Source organism: Oncorhynchus tshawytscha, linkage group LG20 (assembly GCF_018296145.1).
Source record: "Oncorhynchus tshawytscha isolate Ot180627B linkage group LG20, Otsh_v2.0, whole genome shotgun sequence".
NCBI lineage: Eukaryota > Metazoa > Chordata > Actinopteri > Salmoniformes > Salmonidae > Oncorhynchus > Oncorhynchus tshawytscha.
The window spans coordinates 4,580,923-4,601,616 of record NC_056448.1 but is presented as its reverse complement, the minus strand read 5'-3'; the positions used below and the strand labels follow the sequence as shown (position 1 = coordinate 4,601,616).

The 20,694-nt window shown below is 41.6% G+C and overlaps 1 protein-coding gene across 1 annotated transcript in view; it reads right to left on the bottom strand.

Annotated features, from left to right (window-relative positions):
• Positions 1 to 1,026: 1,026 nt before the first annotated feature.
• The window catches only part of fam163ba (family with sequence similarity 163 member B, genome duplicate a), a 42,975-nt gene continuing 23,307 nt past the window's right edge, over positions 1,027 to 20,694 (bottom strand). Inside the window, exons 2-3 of the mRNA XM_024403970.2 lie at positions 3,560 to 3,675; positions 1,027 to 2,084 (exon numbers count right to left, since the gene is read on the bottom strand). Of these exons, the coding sequence (XP_024259738.1) occupies positions 1,683 to 2,084; positions 3,560 to 3,652 (495 nt within the window). The 5' untranslated portion in view covers positions 3,653 to 3,675 and the 3' untranslated portion in view covers positions 1,027 to 1,682. The remainder of the gene's footprint in view (positions 2,085 to 3,559; positions 3,676 to 20,694) is intronic.

Below are 20,694 nucleotides of genomic sequence, written 5' to 3'. Positions count from 1 at the left end.
TTTAATCTCTGCAGTAAATAATCTGATAGAAAGAGTGGCCCGTGGGCATAAAAACACAACCGCAGTCTCTCCATCCCCATCCTGACTATACTGCGCACACAGCACAGCGCTTCCTTCAGTCCTGCTTGCAGAGCTCAGAGAGAACGGTCATACTCTCCCAGGCCTCTAAATCGAGTGCAGAGTTCATCCCCCTAGTCCAACAAGGCGAGTGGAGAGGGAGCTAAACCAAATCCAATCGAATGAAGATAAACCACAAAATGTTGTTTAGATTTATTAGCCTATGGATCTCAGATTTTAGACAACACAAGGAATCCGGTGAAAATACCACGATTTGAAACTCCAGTGAACAAGATAACCATAAATGACATAGTAAAGTGTATAAAATATCTTTTTTTTTCTCGTCTGTATGGTTTCTCAGACGTAAATAGTATGGATGCTGTTTCACAATATTCAGTAATGACAACGACTGAAGTAAATCTTTGGAAAAAGGACAACTATTTTCAAAAATCCATGTAGCTTTTTTTTTTTATCCCAACGGGTTAAGCCAACCCCGGACACATTCTGTTTGGTGAATCACATTCATAAATAACTTAAACGCTTTAGTGTCCTTTTAATGTTATTGCAACCCAATTAGAGTCTGAAAAAGTATGATAACGTGTTGTGTACAGCGCTGGCTAGGATTATTTCCAGATATCACTTCCTTGGTATGCAAAACACACACCTCTCATCCTAACTTGATCCACATTGAGATTAATCTCCTGCTTTATGTACAAGAAAAGATCAAGCATTCACCACTGGTTGGTCATCCATCAGAAGCTGCAAGTCTCTAATGCTCTCGCAGCAACACGGCTCCCCCCCCCCCAAAAAAACAGCAAGTCTCTAATGCTCTCGCAGCAACCCGGCCCCCCCCAAAAAAAAACAGCAAGTCTCTAATGCTCTCGCAGCAACCCGGCTCTCCCCCCCAAAAAAAAACAGCAAGTCTCTAATGCTCTCGCAGCAACCCGGCTCTCTCCCCCCAAGAAAAAACAGCAAGTCTCTAATGCTCTCGCAGCAACCCGGCTCTCTCCCCCAAAAAACAGCATGTAGAAAACAGAGCAGAGGACTCCACCCCCTACTCTCCAACCCAAGCCTTTTATCTCCTACGTTTTTATGGTCTTTGACATGTTCTTCCCCCTCTCTTCCTCCATTTCCAAACCATGATGCGATGGATGAATAATCCATAACTTGGGATATGATCAGCTCCGGCCCCCTTCTGGTGATCAGGCTGGGGATTGGTGGAGAGACACAGTAGTGCGACTAGCCTCCATAACCCTCCTTCTTATCACCATGGCTTCTTGGTTTCTTTAGCAGCAACTACGCAAAGTCTGTTTTTTGTCATTTAAAGGGTTGATTTGGTGGACTTGAACCAGAAGGTGGTTTAGGTTTAGGGTAATCCAACAGTATGAGTCCAGACAGTGTAGAAACTCTATGGTATTTCAGGGTCAACATCCTACTGTACCCACAGACCAAGCAGAATGAGGAGAGGACAAACTCGCAGATTTATCTTTTCGGCAGTTAATGTGTGGTTATAACTGAGCGTAAGACCGAGGTTCATGGGAGAATCACAGTCCCACTATCTGTCCCAATTGTATTATCCATCCATTTCCATGAGTCCTCAATGCCACCAGGTGGCGCTGATGCCACTAAACGTCAGTGCTGATGCTGCAGCTGCGGTTGAACATGTCCCTCATAGTGACCGACCGGGTCAGGTTGAGTTTGTGGTAGCTGGGGATTTCTAAGGGCAGGTCCAGGTCGTGTTGCTGGACACTGCGGTAGCTGACGCGGTCGCCGCCGTTCCGCAGTCCGTCTGGGTGCTGCAGGTAGAAGGGCAGCTCATGGTGCGTGCACGATGGGCAGAATGTCTGCGAGCGCGTCAGTTTACGCGCCAACGGCGGGGTGAAGAGGGCGGGGCCGTTGGGGTTGGAGGCGGCGGCCGACGCCGCCACGATGTTGTGGTTGGCGTGTACAGGCGGGAGGCGGGACGTCACCGCGAAGTCGGGCTCCTCCTCCTCCGACTCAGACTCCTCCTTCTTACAGCAATAATACTGTCGGGGGGACAAGAAACGAGGAGAACTTCAATATTCACTGCATATCCTTGAGATGAAGAAATCTTCTCCTTCGTACAGCAATAATAAGGTCAGAGAGAGGGAAAGAAGGGAGACTGAGGAGATAAGGACATGAATGATCACAGCATGTCTGTCACTAAGAATAAAAAAAAATGTTTAGGTCTATTTGATCTGTGACCAACCAATAGTTTAAGACTTAAAAGTCTCTTTTGTAAAGTCCACTACCAACATGAAGATAAACACTAATTGGTATTCAAAGTGCAGGTGACAGCAAAACATTCAGGAGATGACACAAAGAGCAATCCATTAAAGTGTACAGCTACATTACTTGAATGCTGCCTTTATGATACTGTCTCATGTGGCACACATTGAAGTTTGGTAAGCTGTTACCAAACATTACATTGAGCTATTACACCACATTACACAGAGGGAGTCAGGAATAGAGCGTAAGCATGCATGAAGATGGAGATTAACCGACTATTTATACAATTACACTAACATGACTCTGAGAAAAGGAGCTGGATGTCTGTCTATTAGCTGAATGGAATAGGAATGGATGGTTCGTTAATTAAATGTCCTCTCTTTCTGACCCACTTACTGTCTTATGGTAATACATTGTAATGGAAAAAATGTCGTAACACCCCCCACTCTCCCCTACCAGGTTTTACACTACAGTTTAAACAAGGTTCCAAACATACCCCACTCTCCCCTACCCAGAACACACTAAGTCTTTAACCTTATAATGTCAAAAGTGTCCAGATTTACCCCACTCTCCCCTCCTCCGTTCTACACACAGCCTCTGTACACCACATTGTACAACTTGTCTCAAGGCACCCCACCCTCCCCTCCTCAGTTCTACACACAGCCTCTGTACACCACATTGTACAACTTGTCTCAAGACACCCCACCCTCCCCTACCCAGTTCTATCTACACACTGAAGGTTTGATGATCACAAAACCATCAGGTGTTACAGAACCAAAGAACCCTTCTGCGTCAAAACATATAGTCTAGTGAGAGACTTCTGAATGCTCTGAGAAACATGTACCCGGCAAGCTGTGCGAGGGGGAACATACCCAAGTCAGTATGTGCAGCTTGAATATACAAAGGGGGGTGTGATGTTGTGATGTCTAACGGCTTCCTGTACCACATAGCCTGACCTCGGTGAAGAGGGGGACAGTCCAGAGGGGCACACCTTGATGAAGACACGTTTGCTGAAGTGCGCCAGTGCACAAGGAAACTAAATAAAGGCTTTTTTGATCTAGATTGAATTACGTCGTGTAATTTATTTTAGCCTTTTTGTTTTTGGCTTTCAGCAGATTACTAAGCACCCAGTCAGAGGTCTCCATCAGAGGTATAGAGGGACTTGATGCTTATTGTGACAGTAACAGTTCAGTGACAGTACATGGCCTGACCACAATGAAGAGAGGATCAGAGGGTTGTAGGAGGGGCTTACCTGCAGCCTACAGTAACACAGTACTGCGATGATGCACAGTAAGATAACTGTAGCTAAAATACCGCCTGTGATGACCACTGTCCCGGCTGTCATTCGAAATCCTCTCCATCAACAGCCTACAGAAAAGAAAGAATGAAAGAGGAGGGGGGGAATTGAGAGAGAGCGAGAGAGAGAGAGAGAATGGAACAAGAGAGAGGAGAGAGAGAGAGAGAGAATGGAACAACAGAGAGAGAGAGAGAGAGAGAATGGAACAAGAGAGAGGAGAGAGAGAGAGAGAATGGAACAAGAGAGAGGGAGAGAGAGAGAGAATGGAACAACAGAGAGAGAGAGAGAGAGAGAATGGAACAAGAGAGAGGGACAGAGAGAGAGAATGGAACAACAGAGAGAGAGAGAGAGAAATGGAACAGAGAGAGAGAGAGAGAATGGAACAGAGAGAGAGAGAGAGAACAGAGAATGGAACAGAGAGAGAGAGAATGGAACAGAGAGAGAGAGAGAGAATGGAACAGAGAGAGAGAGAGAGAATGGAACAGAGAGAGAGAGAGAGAATGGAACAAGAGAGAGAGAGAATGGAACAGAGAGAGAGAGAATGGAACAAGAGAGAGAGAGAGAGAATGGAACAAGAGAGAGAGAGAGGAACAAGAGATGGAACAACAGAGAGAGAGAGAGAATGGAACAGAGAGAGAGAGAATGGAACAAGAGAGAGAGAGAGAATGGAACAAGAGAGAGAGAGAGAGAATGGAACAGAGAGAGAGAGAATGGAACAAGAGAGAGAGAGAGAGAATGGAACAAGAGAGAGAGAGATGGAACAGAATGGAACAAGAGAGGAACAGAGAGAGAGAGAATGGAACAACAGAGAGAGAGAATGGAACAAGAGAGAGAGAGAATGGAACAGAACAGAGAGAGAGAGAGAGAATGGAACAGAGAGAGAGAGATGTAACAGAGAGAGAGAGAGAGAATGGAACAAGAGAGAGAGACAGAGAGAGAGAGAATGGAACAAGAGAGAGAGAGAGAGAATGGAACAGAGAGAGAGAGAGAATGGAACAGAGAGAGAGAGAGAATGGAACAAGAGAGAGAGAGAGAGAATGGAACAAGAGAGAGAGAGAGAGAGAGAGATGGAACAAGAGAGAGGGAGAGAGAGAGAGAGAGAGAGAGAATGGAACAAGAGAGAGAGAGAGAGAGAGAGAGAGGAACAAGAGAGAGAATGGAACAAGAGAGAGGGAGAGAGAGAATGGAACAAGAGAGAGGGAGAGAGAGAGAGAGAGAATGGAACAAGAGAGAGAGAATGGAACAAGAGAGAGGGAGAGAGAGAATGGAACAAGAGAGAGGGAGAGAGAGAGAGAGAAAATGGAACAAGAGAGAGGGAAAGAAAGGGTGAAGAGATAGATAGCGAGGTAGAGCAAGAGAGAGAGAGAGAGTGCATTGTGTTCATTAAGTGGATTAACTCTGTGTCATCCCAGTAACACTCATTGAATTATCCTTCCTATACATAATCTAGACTTTGTCTCACTGCTTGAAACACAGATAGAGGAGATAAAGAAACAGGAGAATGAGTCGTGGAGGGACAGATAGAGAGAAGGATGAAAGAGGTGGGATGAAAGGGAGGGAGAGATGGGGAGATGGAAGGGAGATGAATAGAGTGAGACGGAGGGCAAAGAGGTATAAGTGGAAAGACAGAGCGTAGAGCGATTGAGAGGAGAGATAGAGAGGAAAGGGAGGAGAGATGGGAAGACAGCGTGATAGAAGGAAAGAAGGTCAATATAAGCTGTGCCGTGAGGTTGGTTGGTAGGATGGAAAGATGGAAAAGATCAAATAAAAGGAGAGGGAGAGGATGGTGGAAAGGTTTTGAGGAGAGAGATGAGAGGGACCGGTTCATAAAAGAGAGGGAAAGGGAAAGGGGGATACCTAGTCAGTTGTACAACTGAATGCATTCAACTGAAATGAGTCTAACCCAACCCCTCTGAATCAGAGAGGTGCGGGGGGCTGCCATAATCGACATCCACGTCTTCGGGCGCCCAGGGAAAAGAGATGGCGAAAAAAGAGGTAGAGGTTTGAGGAGAGATGGAGAGCCAGATGGAACTGAGGGATGGACAGCGAGAGAGAGAGAGATTTGAGAAGAGATGGATGGAGAGCCAGATAGAACTGAGGGATGGAGAGCGAGAGAGAGAGAGAGGTTTGAGGAGAGATGGGTGGAGAGCGAGATGGAACTGAGGGATGGAGAGTGAGAGAGAGAGAAGTTTGAGGAGAGATGGATGGAGAGAGAGAGAGGTTTTCCAGTACTTGCTGTGAGATGTTACCCCACTCTTCCACCAAGGCACCTGCAAGTTCCCGGACATTTCTGGGGGGAATGGCCCTAGCCCTCACCCTCCAATCCAACAGGTCCCAGACGTGCTTAATGGGATTGAGATCTATGGGCTCTTCGTTGGCCATGGCAGAACACTGATATTCCTGTCTTGCAGGAAATCACGCACAGAACGAGCAGTACGGCTGATGGCATTGTCATGCTGGAGGGTCATGCCAGGATGAGCTTGCAGGAAGGGTACCAGATGAGGGAGGAGGATGTCTTCCCTGTAATGCACAGGGTTGAGATTGCCTGCAATGACAACAAACTCAGTCCGATGATGGTGAGACACCGCCCCAGACCATGACGGACCCTCCACCTCCAAATCGATCCCGCTCCAGAGTACAGGCCTCGGTGTAACGCTCATTCCTTCAACGATAAACACGAATCTTACCATCACCTCTGGTGAGACAAAACAGTGACTCGTATGTGAAGAGCACTTTTTGCCAGTCCTGGTCCAGCGATGGTAGGTTTGTGCCCGTAGGCGACGTTGTTGCCAGTGATGTCTGGTGAGGACATGCCTTACAACAGGCCTACAAGCCCTCAGTCCAGCCTCTCTCAGCCTATTGAAGACAGTCTGAGCACTGATGGAGGGATTGTGCGTTCCTGGTGTAACTCGGGCAGTTGCTGTTGCCATCCTGTACCTGTCCCGCAGGTGTAATGTTCGGATGTACCAATCCTGTTGAGGTGTTGTTACACGTGGTCTGCCACTGCGAGGACGATCAGCTGTCCGTCCTATCTCCCTGTAGTGCTGTCTTAGGCATCTCCCAGTACAGACATGGCAATTTATTGCCCTCGCCACATCTGCAGTCCTCATGCCACATTGTAGCATGCCTAAGGCACGTTCACGCAGATGAGCAGGGACCCTGGGCATCGTTCTTTTGGTGTTCTTCAGAGTCAGTAGAAAGGCCTCTATAGTGTCCTAAGTTTTCATAACTGTGACCTTAATTGCTTACCGTCTGTAGGCTGTTAGTGTCTTAACGACCGTTCCACAGGTGCATGTTCATTAATTATTTATGGTTCATTGAACAAGCACGGGTGTCACAACTTCCGCCGAAGTCGGCTCCTCTCCGTGTTCGGGAAGCCTTCGGCGGTCGACGTCACCGGCTTTCTAGCCATCACCGCTCCATTTTTCATAAGTCCATTTGTTTTGTCTTGTTCCCTGCACACCTGGTTTTCATTCCCCAATCAATCTACATGTATGTATTCCTCTGTTCCCCATCATGTGTAAGATTGTTTGTGTTATGTGTTTGTTGTTGACGCGCCAGACTGGTTTGTTTTTCCCCGTGGTAATTTCACGAAGATGTTTATTGTTAAACATTATTCTTGTGACTGTTTTGCACGTTTTGCCTCAATAAAGTGTGCGCCTGTTCACAAATCTCTGCTCTCCTGCACCTGACTTCGCTACCAGTACGTACACGCCTGACAATGGGAAACAGTGTTTAAACCCTTTACAATTCAGATCTGGGAAGATATTTAGATTTTTTTTACAAATTATCTTTGAAAGACAGGGTCCAGAAAAAGGGACGTTTATTTTTTTTTTGCTGAGTTTATAATGGCAACGGTGGTAGTCCAGATATCACATCATAACAACTGAATTAAAAGCTAAAGTAACAACTTAACCAACCAACCTTAGTCTGACACTACAAACGTAGTCTGACACTGCGACTGACACACCAATCTGAGACTGCACTCACTGACCGTCCAACCAACCTAACCTCTTCTCCTGTCCAGCTACAGTGTGTTTGGGTCCAATGAGCGAGAGCAAGAACCTGTCTTTGCCAAAGGCCCTTTTACCTTGTTTGGCCCGGCGGATCTGATAAAGTCAATCTAACAAGCTGTCTACAAACAGCACATACCTACCGGATGGACTTTAATTTGACAAATCTAATTTACAGGTCAAGTCCTCAAATGAAATCAATAGATCTGTGCTAAGAATTGGAAAGAGAACAAACAGAAAATAGAATTTAAAAGACAACAGAATAAAAGTCTCATACAGAAAGGACAGAGGGTAGTGTTAAAAAATCTATATATAATAAAAAGAGTATTGTACTACAAAATATGACAAATATCTTTGGGTAATATGTCTGTGTGTGTCTCTGGGAGTATTGACCATATACATAAAATCACTCTATTCTAGCTATATCATTCAATTTAAAATGGTACTGACTTGGTTGTGCTGACCAGCTAGTTTTGGGTCAATGCGCTTTAACCCAATTAATCACACCTTAACGTCGGCAGGTTTTCAACTTCTAACCCCTTTTTAAACATTTTGTGTTTGGGCTACAGACTTCTGGGTTGTACCATTGGATTCATCTATTTCTTCTGTATCCTTTAGTCTGTGTGATTAACGGGGGCTGAGCTAGAGCGACAAGGGGCCCCGGGCCTGGTCTTTTTACCAAAAATGTCTGTTGAGTCTGAATGTCTTGACCACATGTTTTGCTCTATGATGCTCACAAGCTACACAAGAGTCGTTAGAATTTGAGGGGGTTCTTCTACGTGGACAATCATAGAAAATCCGAGGACATAGCTTATTACAGTATTATAGACACTAACATCAGTGATCGTGAGATTTTAATACATTTTTAAATACCTCTATGGACCGTAAAGGAAATCACACTACAAACTATCACCCTCAGACACTTAAGGAAATCATGAAAGTCATGGATATATTGGAATTTGTGGATATATGCAGGCTTAAATACCCAGACCTAGTGAGATATACATGGCGGAGGCTCAATCAAGCTACTCGTCTTGATTACTTTCTTATGTCATTCTCTCTGGTACCAAAAGTTGAAACAAAGTGATGATAGGGGACAGAATGCAGTCGGACCATCACATAATTGGCATATACTGTATATTGCTCTTCCAGAATTTCCACGTGGGTGAGGGTATTGGAAATGTAATCGAAGCCTACTGGATGATAACTTGTTTTTAACTAGGACAGAAGAATTTATAACTGACTTTTTCCTGCATAACACAAGTACAGCAGATCCCATTTTTGTATGGGACACTTTTAAATGTGCCTTTGCAATTCAGTACTCACTTATAAAACAAAAGCAATTTAGGTCAAAAGAGTCCATATTAACAAAGAGAATTGAAGGACTAACAGTACAGATAGATAGATAGCAATACAAACTGTACCATAGAGGCTCAGAGTAAGTTAGAGGAAAAAAGAAAAGAGAAATGGAAGAACCTATTCAAGAAAGATCCAGTGTGATATATTATAAAAATAAAGCTAACTGGATGGAATATGGGGGAAAATGCAGACAAATTATTTTTCAATCTTCAACATAGAAATGCTACCAATAACTTTTCACTGTAACTTGTGACAAATGATTGAGCCACTCATGATTCCATGAATGATCATTTGAAAGAGGAAGTAAAGTACTTTAAGGATCCTCTTAAGGATCAGTCCCTAAAATGACATACCCAAATCTAACTGCCTGTAGCTCAGGCCCTGAAGCAAGGATATGCACATTCTTGGTACCATTTGAAAGGAAACACTTTGATGTTTGTGGAAATGTAAAAGGAATGTATGATAATATAACACAATAGATCTGGTAAAGATAATACAAAGAAAAAAAAACATTATTTTGTCATTTTATTTGTACCATCATCTTTGAAATGCAAGAGATAGGCCATAATGTATTATTCCAGCCCAGGTGCAATTTAGCAGTGTATGTGCAACGTTTTAGACTGATCCAATGTACCATTGCATTTCTGTTCAAAGATTTGTATCAAGACTGCCCAAATGTGCCTAATTTGTTTATTAAAAACTTTTCATGTTCAAAATTGTGCACTCTCCTCAAACAATAGCATGGTATTATTTCACTATACTAGCTACTGAAAATTGGACAGTGCAGTTAGATGAACAATAATTTAAGCTTTCTGACAATATTAGATATGTCTATGTCCTGGGAAATGTTCTTGTTACTTACAACTTCATGCTAATCACATTAGCCAACTTTAGCTCAACCATCCTCTGGATGGGACATATCCTGACACTGATCCTGAAGATTTATTAAGAATGTTTTCCCTTCAGTCTCCTCCATCTCCACTAACCGAAGCTAATTGTATGGATTATTTTCCTATAAACAATGTAAAATGAACATCTGTACAGAAAGACTCATGTGAAGGCCAAATTATAGAGGAGGTACTTCATGATGCAATTAAAGTCTGGGAAAACTCCAGGGCTGGATGGCATATCAGTGGAAGTATACCAAACATTTTTTTGATATACTCAGAGGACCATTATTAGCATGTTTTAACCACTCCTATATTAACAGAAGATTATCGGACACGCAACAAGAAGGTCTGATTTCATTATTATTGAAACAGGACCCAAGTGGTATATATAAAGATCCAGTCCATTTAAAAAAATTGGAGGCCTCTTACACTTCAGTGTTGTGATGCAAAAATTCTAGCTAAATGCTTAGCGCATACAATTGAAAAGGTTTTGTCAGATATTATTCATTCTAATCAGACAGATTTTTTTTTACATGGACGATACATTGGAGATAATATAGGACAAGTACTGGAAACAATAGAATACTATGAAATATTAGGGAATCCAGGCCTGGTTTTCATAGCTGACTTTGAAAAGGCTTTTGATCAAGTACGGCTGGAGTTCATATATAAATGCCTGGAATGTTTAAATTTTTGAAAATCTCTTATAAAATGGGTTAAAGTTATGTATAGTAAAGCTAGGTGTAAAATAATAAATAATGGCTACATCTCAGAAAGTTTTCAACTGTTAAGAGGAGCGAAACAAGGTTGTCCACTATAGACATATCTATTTATTATTGCCATCGAAATGTTAGCTGTTAAAATGAGATCCAACAATAATATTAAGGGATTTTAAATTCATGTCTTAAAAACAATTATAATCCCTCCACAGCCTCATAGAGGATCTAGATAGTTTTTCTAACCTCTCTGGATTAAAACCAGTGTACTATATTACGTATTGGATCACAAAAAAATGCAACTTTTACATCACCGTTTAGTTTACCAATAAAATGGTCTGATGGGGATGTGGACATATTCGGTATACATATCCCGAAAGAAAGAAATGATCTCGCTCCAATAAATTTTTATAAAAATTTAGCAAAAATAGATAAGATCTTGCTACCATGGAGAGGAAAATACCTGTCTACTTGTGGAAAAATCCCCCTGATTAACTTTTCAGTCACATCACGGTTTACCTATTTGCTTTGCCTACACCTAGCGACCTGCTTTTGAAATTATATGAGCAAAAGATATAAAATTTTATTTGGAATGGCAAGCCAGACAAAATTAAAAGGTCCTATTTATATAATGAATATGAATTCAGAGGGCAGAACGTATTAAATATTAAAGCATTAGACCTCTCACTAAAGGCATCAGTCATACAAAAGTTATACTTAAATCCAAAATAGTTCTCTCTAGTAAATTAGTAAGAATGTCTCACCCCATGTTCAAGAATGGCCTTTTTCTCTTTATTCAGATTACAACCGCTCACTTTCGGTTATTTGAACACTAAATCATCTCCAAAATATTGTTATTTTTTAAACAAACCATAGGTTGCAATTTCAGTTTAATCCACCTGAAAAGACAGAACAAATAATACAAAAAATATTGTGGTTAAACTCAAGTATACAAATTGATTTAAAAAATGAAGTATTTTTCAATAAAATAAAAAAGGTCTAATCTTTGTAAATGATACCATAAATAGGACTGGTAGATTTATGTCACACATGCAGGTAACACAGACTTATGGAAAAGTCTGCTCTACCCAAAATCACAACTACCCAAAATCACAACTAACTAATTGCAGCATTACCAGAAAAATGCAAGAGGCAAGTGGAAGGGGGAAAAGTAAGGAACTTGTCTGTCGGCCCTGAATTAAAGACCAAAAATGGTTCAAGAAAATTGTGAAAAATAAAAATACATACTAGTTTCATTTAAGTACCAAAAAATTGACAGCTGTGCCATATAAATTGCAAAATAGTTCGGAAGAGATTTTCCATATACCAAATCCATGGCACATGGTGGTTGAATGGTTTATGAAACATTGCCAGATTCAAAACACAAGCATTTTCATTTTTTGTTCTATTTTTTTTCAAACTAGGCAAGTCAGTTAAGAACAAAAAATGTGTGATGTGATGCAACCTGGATTTAAATGTAAATTATTATAAAAATGTATTGCAACCAATAGAATGTTAATATATGGGGGATTCAATCTTCCCAGCTCTGCAGATTGTGCTGCGAGGAGGCAGAGTCATTAGATCATTTATTTTAGTACTGTTCATATGCAGCTCGTTTTGGGTCACAGGTCCAGGAATGGCTGAAGAATTGCAACATTTACCTAAAACTAACACTGCAGATAGCAATACTGGGTGATTTAAAAAGTCATAGTCAATCTAACAATAATATAATAATTGTTTCATTAATTTACAATCTGTAGAATCTATGAGAATAGAAAGGTTCAGTAATTTTGTGAAGCATCACAGCACAGTTGAAAAATATATGGCAAATAGAAATCCAAAATGGATGATGTTGAGAGATAGATGGGAGGGGTTGAATGGAGCTGAAGGGTGGGACTGGATAGTGTTAAGAGATAGATGGGAGGGGTTGAATGGAGCTGAAGGGTGGGACTGGATGGTGTTAAGAGAAAGATGGGAGGGGTTGAATGGAGCTGAAGGGTGGGACTGGATGGTGTTAAGAGAAAGATGGGAGGGGTTGAATGGAGCTGAAGGGTGCGACTAATAACAAGATAGCAAATAAATCATTCTCTCTATAATTGTTCTGACATTTCACATTCTTAAATGTTCCTATCTGACCTAAGACAGGGAATTTTTGCTAGGATTAAATGTCAGGAATTGTGAAAAACTGAGTTTAAATGTATTTGGCTACGGTGTACGTAAACTTCTGACTTCAATTTTAGATACTTTTGTACCGGTTTCCTCCAGCATCTTCACAAGGTCCTTTGCTTTTGTTCTGGGATTGATTTGCTCTTTTCGCACCAAAGTGCGTTCATCTCTAGGAGATCATCCTGAGCAGTATGACGGCTGCGTGGTCCCATGGTGTTTATACTTGCGTACTATTGTTTGTACAGGTGAACGTGGTACCTTCAGGCATTTGGAAATTGCTTCCAAGGATGAACCAGACTTGTGGAGGTCTACAAAAAAAATTCTGAGGCACTGAGTTTGAAACAAAGAGGCACTGAGTTTGAAGGCAGGCCTTGAAATACATCCACAGATATACCTCCCATTGACTCAAATTATGTCAATAAGCCTATCAGAAGCTTCTAAAGCCATGACATCATTTTCTGGAATTTTCCAATCTGTTTAAAGGCACAGTCAACTTGTGTATGTAAACTTCTAACCCATTGGAATTGTGATACAGTGAATTATAAGTGAAATAATCTGTCTGGAAACAATTGTTGGAAGAATTACTTGTGTCATGCACAAAGTAGAAGTCCTAACTGACTTGCCAAAACTATAGTTTGTTAACAAGAAATTTGTGGAGTGGTTGAAAAACGAGTTTTAATGACTCCAACCTAAGTGTATGCAATCTTCCAACTTCAACTGTATGTGGGTATGTGTATGCATGTATATATATATGGATATACACTACCGTTCAAAAGTTTGGGGGCACTTGAAATGTTCTTGTTGTTGAAAGAAAAGCTAATTTTTGTCCATTAAAATAACATAAAATGTATCAGAAATACAGTGTAGACATTGTTAATGTTGTAATTGACTATTGTAGCTGGAAACAGCAGATTTTTTATGGAATATCTACATAGGCGTACAAAGGCCCATTATCAGCAACCGTCACTCCAGAGTTCCAATGGCACGATGTGTTAGCAAATCAAAGTTTATCATTTTAAAAGGCTAATTGATCATTAGAAACCCCCTTTGGCAATTATGTTAGCACAGCTGAAAACTGTTCTGATTAAAGAAGCAATACAACTGACATTCTTTAGACTAGTTGAATATCTGGAGCATCAGCATATTTGGATTCGATTACAGGCTCAAAATGGCCAGAAACAAAGACTTTCTTGTGAAACTGGTCAGCCTATTCTTGTTTTGAGAAATGAAGGCTATTCCATGCAAGAAATTGTCAAGAAACTGAAGATCTCGTACAACGCTTCGTACTACTCCCTTCACAGAACAGCGCAAACTGGCTCTAACCAGAATAGAAAGAGGAGTGGGAGGCCCTGGTGCACAACTGAGCTAGAGGACAAGTACATTAGAGTGTCTAGTTTGAGAAACAGATATCTCACAAGTCCTCAACTGGAAGATTCATTAAATAGTACCTGCCTAACACCAGTCTCAATGTCAACAGTGAGGAGGCGACTCCGGGATGCTGGCCTTCTAGGCAGAGTTGCAAAGAAAAAGCCATATCTCAGACTGGCCAATAAAAAGAAAAGATTAAGATGGGCAAAAAAACACAGACACTGGACAGAGGAACTCTGCCTAGACGGCCAGAATCCCGGAGTCGCCTCTTCACTGTTGACATTGAGACTGGTGTTTTACGGGTACTATTTCAAACATATATATTAAAAAAAACACAAGTGATTGCGTTATAGCTGTGTTGTTGGCTAGCTCCTTTGGACAACAGCATCCTGACGAATGAGTACATTTTCTATGCCAGGTGAAATCACGCCTCATTAGCTCATTGTTATCGATGTACCCAAATAAATGTCACTAGAAAACAGCTTAAACAAACGCAAATGCGACTACTTTGCTGTTATTCTGCCTGCACTTTTTGAAGTGACTAAGTTACAGTATTTGGCTAGCTAGCAAGCAAGGGATAACTACGTTGCCAGCCAGTATGGCAATGGAACATTTAGAACGAACGACTGGGTCGCGACAATAGACACAGAACAAAAAGATGACTGGGTCGCTTCTCTAGCAACAGAACCGTAGAACAAACAACCAGCAACCATAGATTTGTGTCGGGACTATGTCTTGTGGGAGGATGGAATAGTGTGAATAAATTCACCAAAATATATTTTTTAATGAAAATATGTTGATCATTATTTTAATATGTTGGTAACCTGTTGTATAAAAGTGATAATGCCCTCAAAGCCAGTATTTGGAGGATTTCCCAGTGAGCAAACCATTTCTGTACTTACAGCATTCATTTAAATTCCTTTTTATCAGGTTTATGTTTTGGCAGGCCTTATTGTTGTTAGTGAAATTTGTCAAAAGTCCTGAATGCAACTATTTATGTGACATTGTTTTGTGTTCTACTTTTAGTCCTGGTTGTCCTGAAAAGAAGATGGTAAAACACTTCATTGTGAGGCTAAATATAAGGGCTGGACATGCAGATAAATTCAAGTCCTGGGGTCTCAGGACTGATAGGTTTAACCTCTGTGTCACACCCTGATCTGTTTCACCTGTCCCTGTGCTTGTCACCACCCCCTCCAGGTGTCACCCATCTTCCCCATTATCCCCTGGGTATTTATGCCTGTGATTTCTGTCTGCATGTGCCAGTTCGTCTTGTCAAGTCAACCAGCGTGTTACTCCGTGCGCCTGCTTTTTCCTTTTCACAGATTTCTTCTAGTCCTCCCGGTTTTGAACCTTGCCTGCCTTCACTCTGAACCCGCCTGCCTGACTATACTGCCTGCCCTGACCTCGAGCCTGCCTGCCCCTCTGTACCTCCTGGACTCTGACCTTGTTATGATCTTTTGCCTGTCCTTGACCATTCTCTTGCCTGCCCCTTGGATACTAATAAATATTAGAGACTCGAACCATCTGCCTCCCGTGTCTGCATCTGGGTCTCACCCTGTGCCCCTATACTCCGACCTGTGGCTAATTATGTTGCGGGTACTAAATTACCCAAACCCCACACAGACCAGGAAAATCTGATCAGACTTCCCACTCACAGAAGATTGAGGAAGCTACCAATGCAAATACCTTTTCCCTCAGTCTTCTGTGAGTAGGGGGTCTTGATCAGCTTTTCCTGGTCCGTGGGGATTTGGATAATTTAGCACATGTACAGTATGTGTTATAATCACACAAACTCACGTGCACACGCAGGGAGAACCACAGCGCTGCGGAGGCCGAACCCCTAGTGTCCCCTAGGGATGACCTAATGATAGTGTGCGAGAGATGTGTTGCCGTAACATGACGTGCTGCGTTAATTATTTAGCACAGACACACTGGAAGGCGTGTAAGCAGAAAAACATAAAGCGTGTCCCGCCACAAACTACAGGAGACACACCATTGTCCAACAATGGAGAAATCTTGTTGGCTCAGCTCCTGTGTGTCTTATGGAATAACAGATGTAAGGGGTGGTGTTGTGTACAGTGCACACAATGCAGACATGCTCACAGGTACACACAGTGGTACAGAGACAGAGACACACTAAAAAAGTATAGACACACACACATCTCTCTCTTCCCCTCTCTCTATCCCGCTTTCTCACTCTCTTCTACACACAAACTGACATACTGTAGTTCTAGCTCTAACACACACAGACAGTGGGTCGGAAGGAATAAGTTGGTACGTTAATGTAACATGGCACAAACCACAATAGGAGTCTTGCCAATTACTTTCGACAATCATAAAGTTGAAAAGGGAGAGAGAGAGAATACACGGGGCGGGAGGGTGAAAGACACGCACCGGGAAATAGGGATACTACCACAGGGGCTGACTCAACAAGCTCAGAGAAACAAAATAATTAACTAGAAGTGTTCTCACTCCTATAACGTTCTTTACTTTTAACGGTGACAACCTAATCTCGTCCAATTGGCCGTCTCTCTCTCTCTCTCTCTCTGACGAACCGTCTGGTTTCACAGCATCCTCAGAATGGGACTTGACTGGAAGTCTCTAGCTAGCCTATGTGGTTTCGACAGAAAACGCTAACATCGGGCTTTCAGGGATCTTTCCCTGGGAACTCCACTCAGGCATCTTTCTACGGCTGCTACGTTAGGTTAGTCTATTTTTCTGGCTACCCAGTCCTTTTATTCATCATTAGCTTTGATACATTGGTTAAAGATGATCCAATCGCTGATGATTTTGCTTTGTACAACACCCCTCATTTTGACATCACCACAATCTACTTCAACGATTGTAGTCTCAGACTGAATTACGTAGCCAACGATAGGAGCAGTGGAATAATTCAGTTAGTCTATAGTGCCAGGCAATTAGTCTATAGCAGGAGCATACGAAACAATCGCTGGTTTAATTGGCTGATCTCTCAGTCCATCGCCATCTAGAATTTGAGATCAAACCGGATGTGATATGTGTTCAAGAAACATGGCTTATACCACATCTTGATTTGATTATTCCTGGTTACTGCTCAATCAGATCTGATAGATCAATTGGACAGGGTGGTGGTTGTGCTACATTCATAAGGGAAGGTCTTGTATATCGTAATACCTGTCCCATCTGAACATGAATGCTTGATGGTGGAAATCTACAGTCCAGTTAGTAATATTAAAAGTTTTTAAAATGTTAATTACAACCCTCAACTATCTGTAGCGATGTTTGATGAAATATCAAGAGACATGGTGCGGCAACTTCCACTCACAGAATAGTTTATGGGGAAGCACACATACAGATGCTAATGGTACTATTGTGGAAGATGGGATGGAAACAAGAGCATCAGTATGTCTTAACGATGGATGTGGTACAGGAGTTGATGTTGTTAGAGGGGTGACATACTGCCTGGACCCTGCACTGGCTTCTAATTCTATTGCATCTACGTGTGAATGGAATGTAAATGAATGATTCTGTTGGATCATTTCCTGATTTGGTGTACCATGAACCTTGATGTTACTATTCCAGATAGGGTACCGTTCAGAAGAGGGTGCTTTCATAAAGCAGACTGGGAAAAGTTTGGTGATCATTGCTTAAAGTCTGTTGGAGAGTTGTCTTTTGAGAGGCCGGTTGATGTTTGTGCTGCCTCTGTGATCTCTCTTGATTTTGAGTGCTGCGAATTTATATGTACGAGTGAGTGAAGTGGGTGAGAAAAAGAAGAAAGTTCCTTGTTGGACCGAGGAGTGCACTGCGGCTATTCGAGAAAGAAATAGGACTTACAGAGGAATATGACTCTGGAAAATCTAGTTGATTTTGAAAGGAAGAGAGCTTTAGTACGTAGGGTCATTAAGACTGTGAAGAGCAATGGATGGAGACAGTTCTGCTCTACAATAGGCAGAGGGTACTGAGCTGTGGAGTGTATGGTCTATATTGAAGTAGATGACTGGAAGAAGCAAGTCCACTCGAATTGCAGTTTTGGTTGTGGGTAAAAAAAAACGTCTCTAATTGAGGAAGAAAAAGCTGACTTGTTGGGAAGACATTTGCTAGGGTACATAGTGGGGTTATTTTGGATGCAGTACATAAGCAACGCAGGTGTGAGATTTGGAATGTTCATGTCTATAAGAAAATGGATACTGTTGACTCTTCTTTGGATGCTGTTTTTACCACACATGAGATGCATTCAGCCTTAATAGGTTGTGGATATATATATATACCCCAGGTCATAATCAGTTGTGCTAAGTAATGTTTAAGCATCTTGTTTTTTTAAACTAGGCAAGTGAGTTAAGAACACATTCTTATTTACAATGACAGCCTGGTAAAGGACACTTCATGTGCTGATAGTTACAGACCAATAGCACTGACCTCTAACTTGTGTAAACTGATGGAAAAGATGATTGTCATATTTCCTGGAACATGAAGGTTTATTGAGTCAATGTCAAAGTGGATAGAGTAAAGGTAGATCTACTTTGGATGCATTAGTAAAAAGGTGAGCAATGAAATTGAAAAAAATCTCTGAAAAAAGTCATGGCTGGCTTTTTTTTTTACATTGACACCACTGTGTGGAGAGAAGGCCTACTGATTAAGATGGAAATACTTGGTATTGGTGGGAGTTTATATAACTGGGTTTGGCCTTCTTATTTAATCTAGGATTGCTACCCAAACCGGCTGGTCAATCGTTCTATCCATTTCATCTTATGCCTATGGAGTAGACAATGGTACTCCTCAAGGCAGTGCTATCAGTCCTATTTTGTTCAACATTATGATTAACAATGTGTTTTCAATGTAGGTAGGGGTATTGGGGCTTCCCTATATGCTGATGATGGAGATATTTGGAAGAGGGGAAGGAATATCTCTCATGATCAAATCTATTCAACAAGCTATAGTGGATGTTAAAATATGTTGTATATTCTTCTTGAAGAATAAAGTTGATGATAATATACAGTTGTTTCTGTATGGACAGCCTATGGGGAGGGTTTCTAAGTACAAATAATTGTGTCTATGGTTCAATAAGCTATATACTGTATATGGAGAGATCCGGTCATACATTTTGAAACAAAGTGTAAGAAAGTGGTGAATCTTATGCTCTCGGTCTCTGGATATGAATGGGGTGTTGATAGATAATTGTTGATGGATATTTATAGAGCTCTGATCAGGACAATTTATTACGGGTGTATAGTTTATGGAACTCTGAAGTGTATGGTCATTGAGGTTGGACAGGATTTTGAAGGGATTTGGGGGATGAGGATTGTATACTAGAAGTTAGTAGGGCTCTTTTTTAATTTTCTCAGAAGTACTGAGTTTGGTAGGAGGGTTTAGAAATGCTGTAAACTGTGATTGACCACACACTCCAGCACAGCAGGTGGCGGCATGAACCTTTAACGTTTGTTTGTGGCCCGTCATTATATCATAGAAGAAGAAGATTTGAACAAGGAAGTGAGTTTGGAAAATCTGAAAGTACGCATCTTAGAAATAGTTTTCCCATATTAACTTTGTATGCCCGAACTCAGAATCCTTTCAGCTTTCCAAAAATAATATGGTCAATTTGATATAAGATTGATTTTGATTGCAGATTTTCAACATTTTTCAAAGTCCCATCTAATACAGCTGTAGCGGGCTCACTCCCACTACTGCCTCAATTTTAACCACACCCGTTTTCAAGTTCCACTTTGCTGCACAGTGTCACCAGGCTGTATGAGCCCGCAATTCGAGCCTGGGGACGAGGTTAGTGAAAACCCAACAACTTGAATGTTCTTGGCTTGGCTGTCTTCTTCACTCTGTAAGGCATAGAAAGTACACACTTTAGCCTCCCTGTACAAACCTCCCGGAGCTCTGTCTCACCAAGAACCCACCTAATGCACCATAAAGTGCCAGAAGAAATGGTGCTATAACCAAACAGGTTTTCAATGGCTTGGTTCACCCTCAAAAAGGTTACATAGAAGCGCAAAGTACTCTTATTTTTAGCAGTGCACACCTGAGCACAAGAGACCATTCGTTAACCTTTACAGAGTCACCTCCATTCCATGTCAATAGTAAATAAATCCAATCCTAACAGTCGAGGCATGCTGTAAAACCTTTCGTTGTACTGTACTGATTTTAATTGATGCAACTCCTTATTTTCCCCTCCACTGAATAGGCTCAAATAAGAGACGAATTCTAAAGTTATTTGTAGGACAGAGAGGTACACTAATTTACTGAACACATGAATGACAGTGGAGGGGGAAAGGAATGGATTGGACATCCTTGGCTACATCCCAAATGGCACCCTATTCCTATTGGGCTCTGGTCAAAAGTGTTGCACTATATAGAGAATAAGGTCCCATTTGGGACAAAAATCTTGTGGCCCGACCTACACTGCATAACCCTTCTCTAGGCACCATCTAACCAAATAGCATTAGTAAATGAAGGATAGGCTTTGTCGCTATGCCTTTAAATGTAGAAACCTTAAGACATTTCAAAATGGATGAAACATACACCCAGGGGAATATTCTTCATTTATGGATCACAAAGTCCATTTTTTTCACCTGTTCAGACCTTCAAGTAGATTT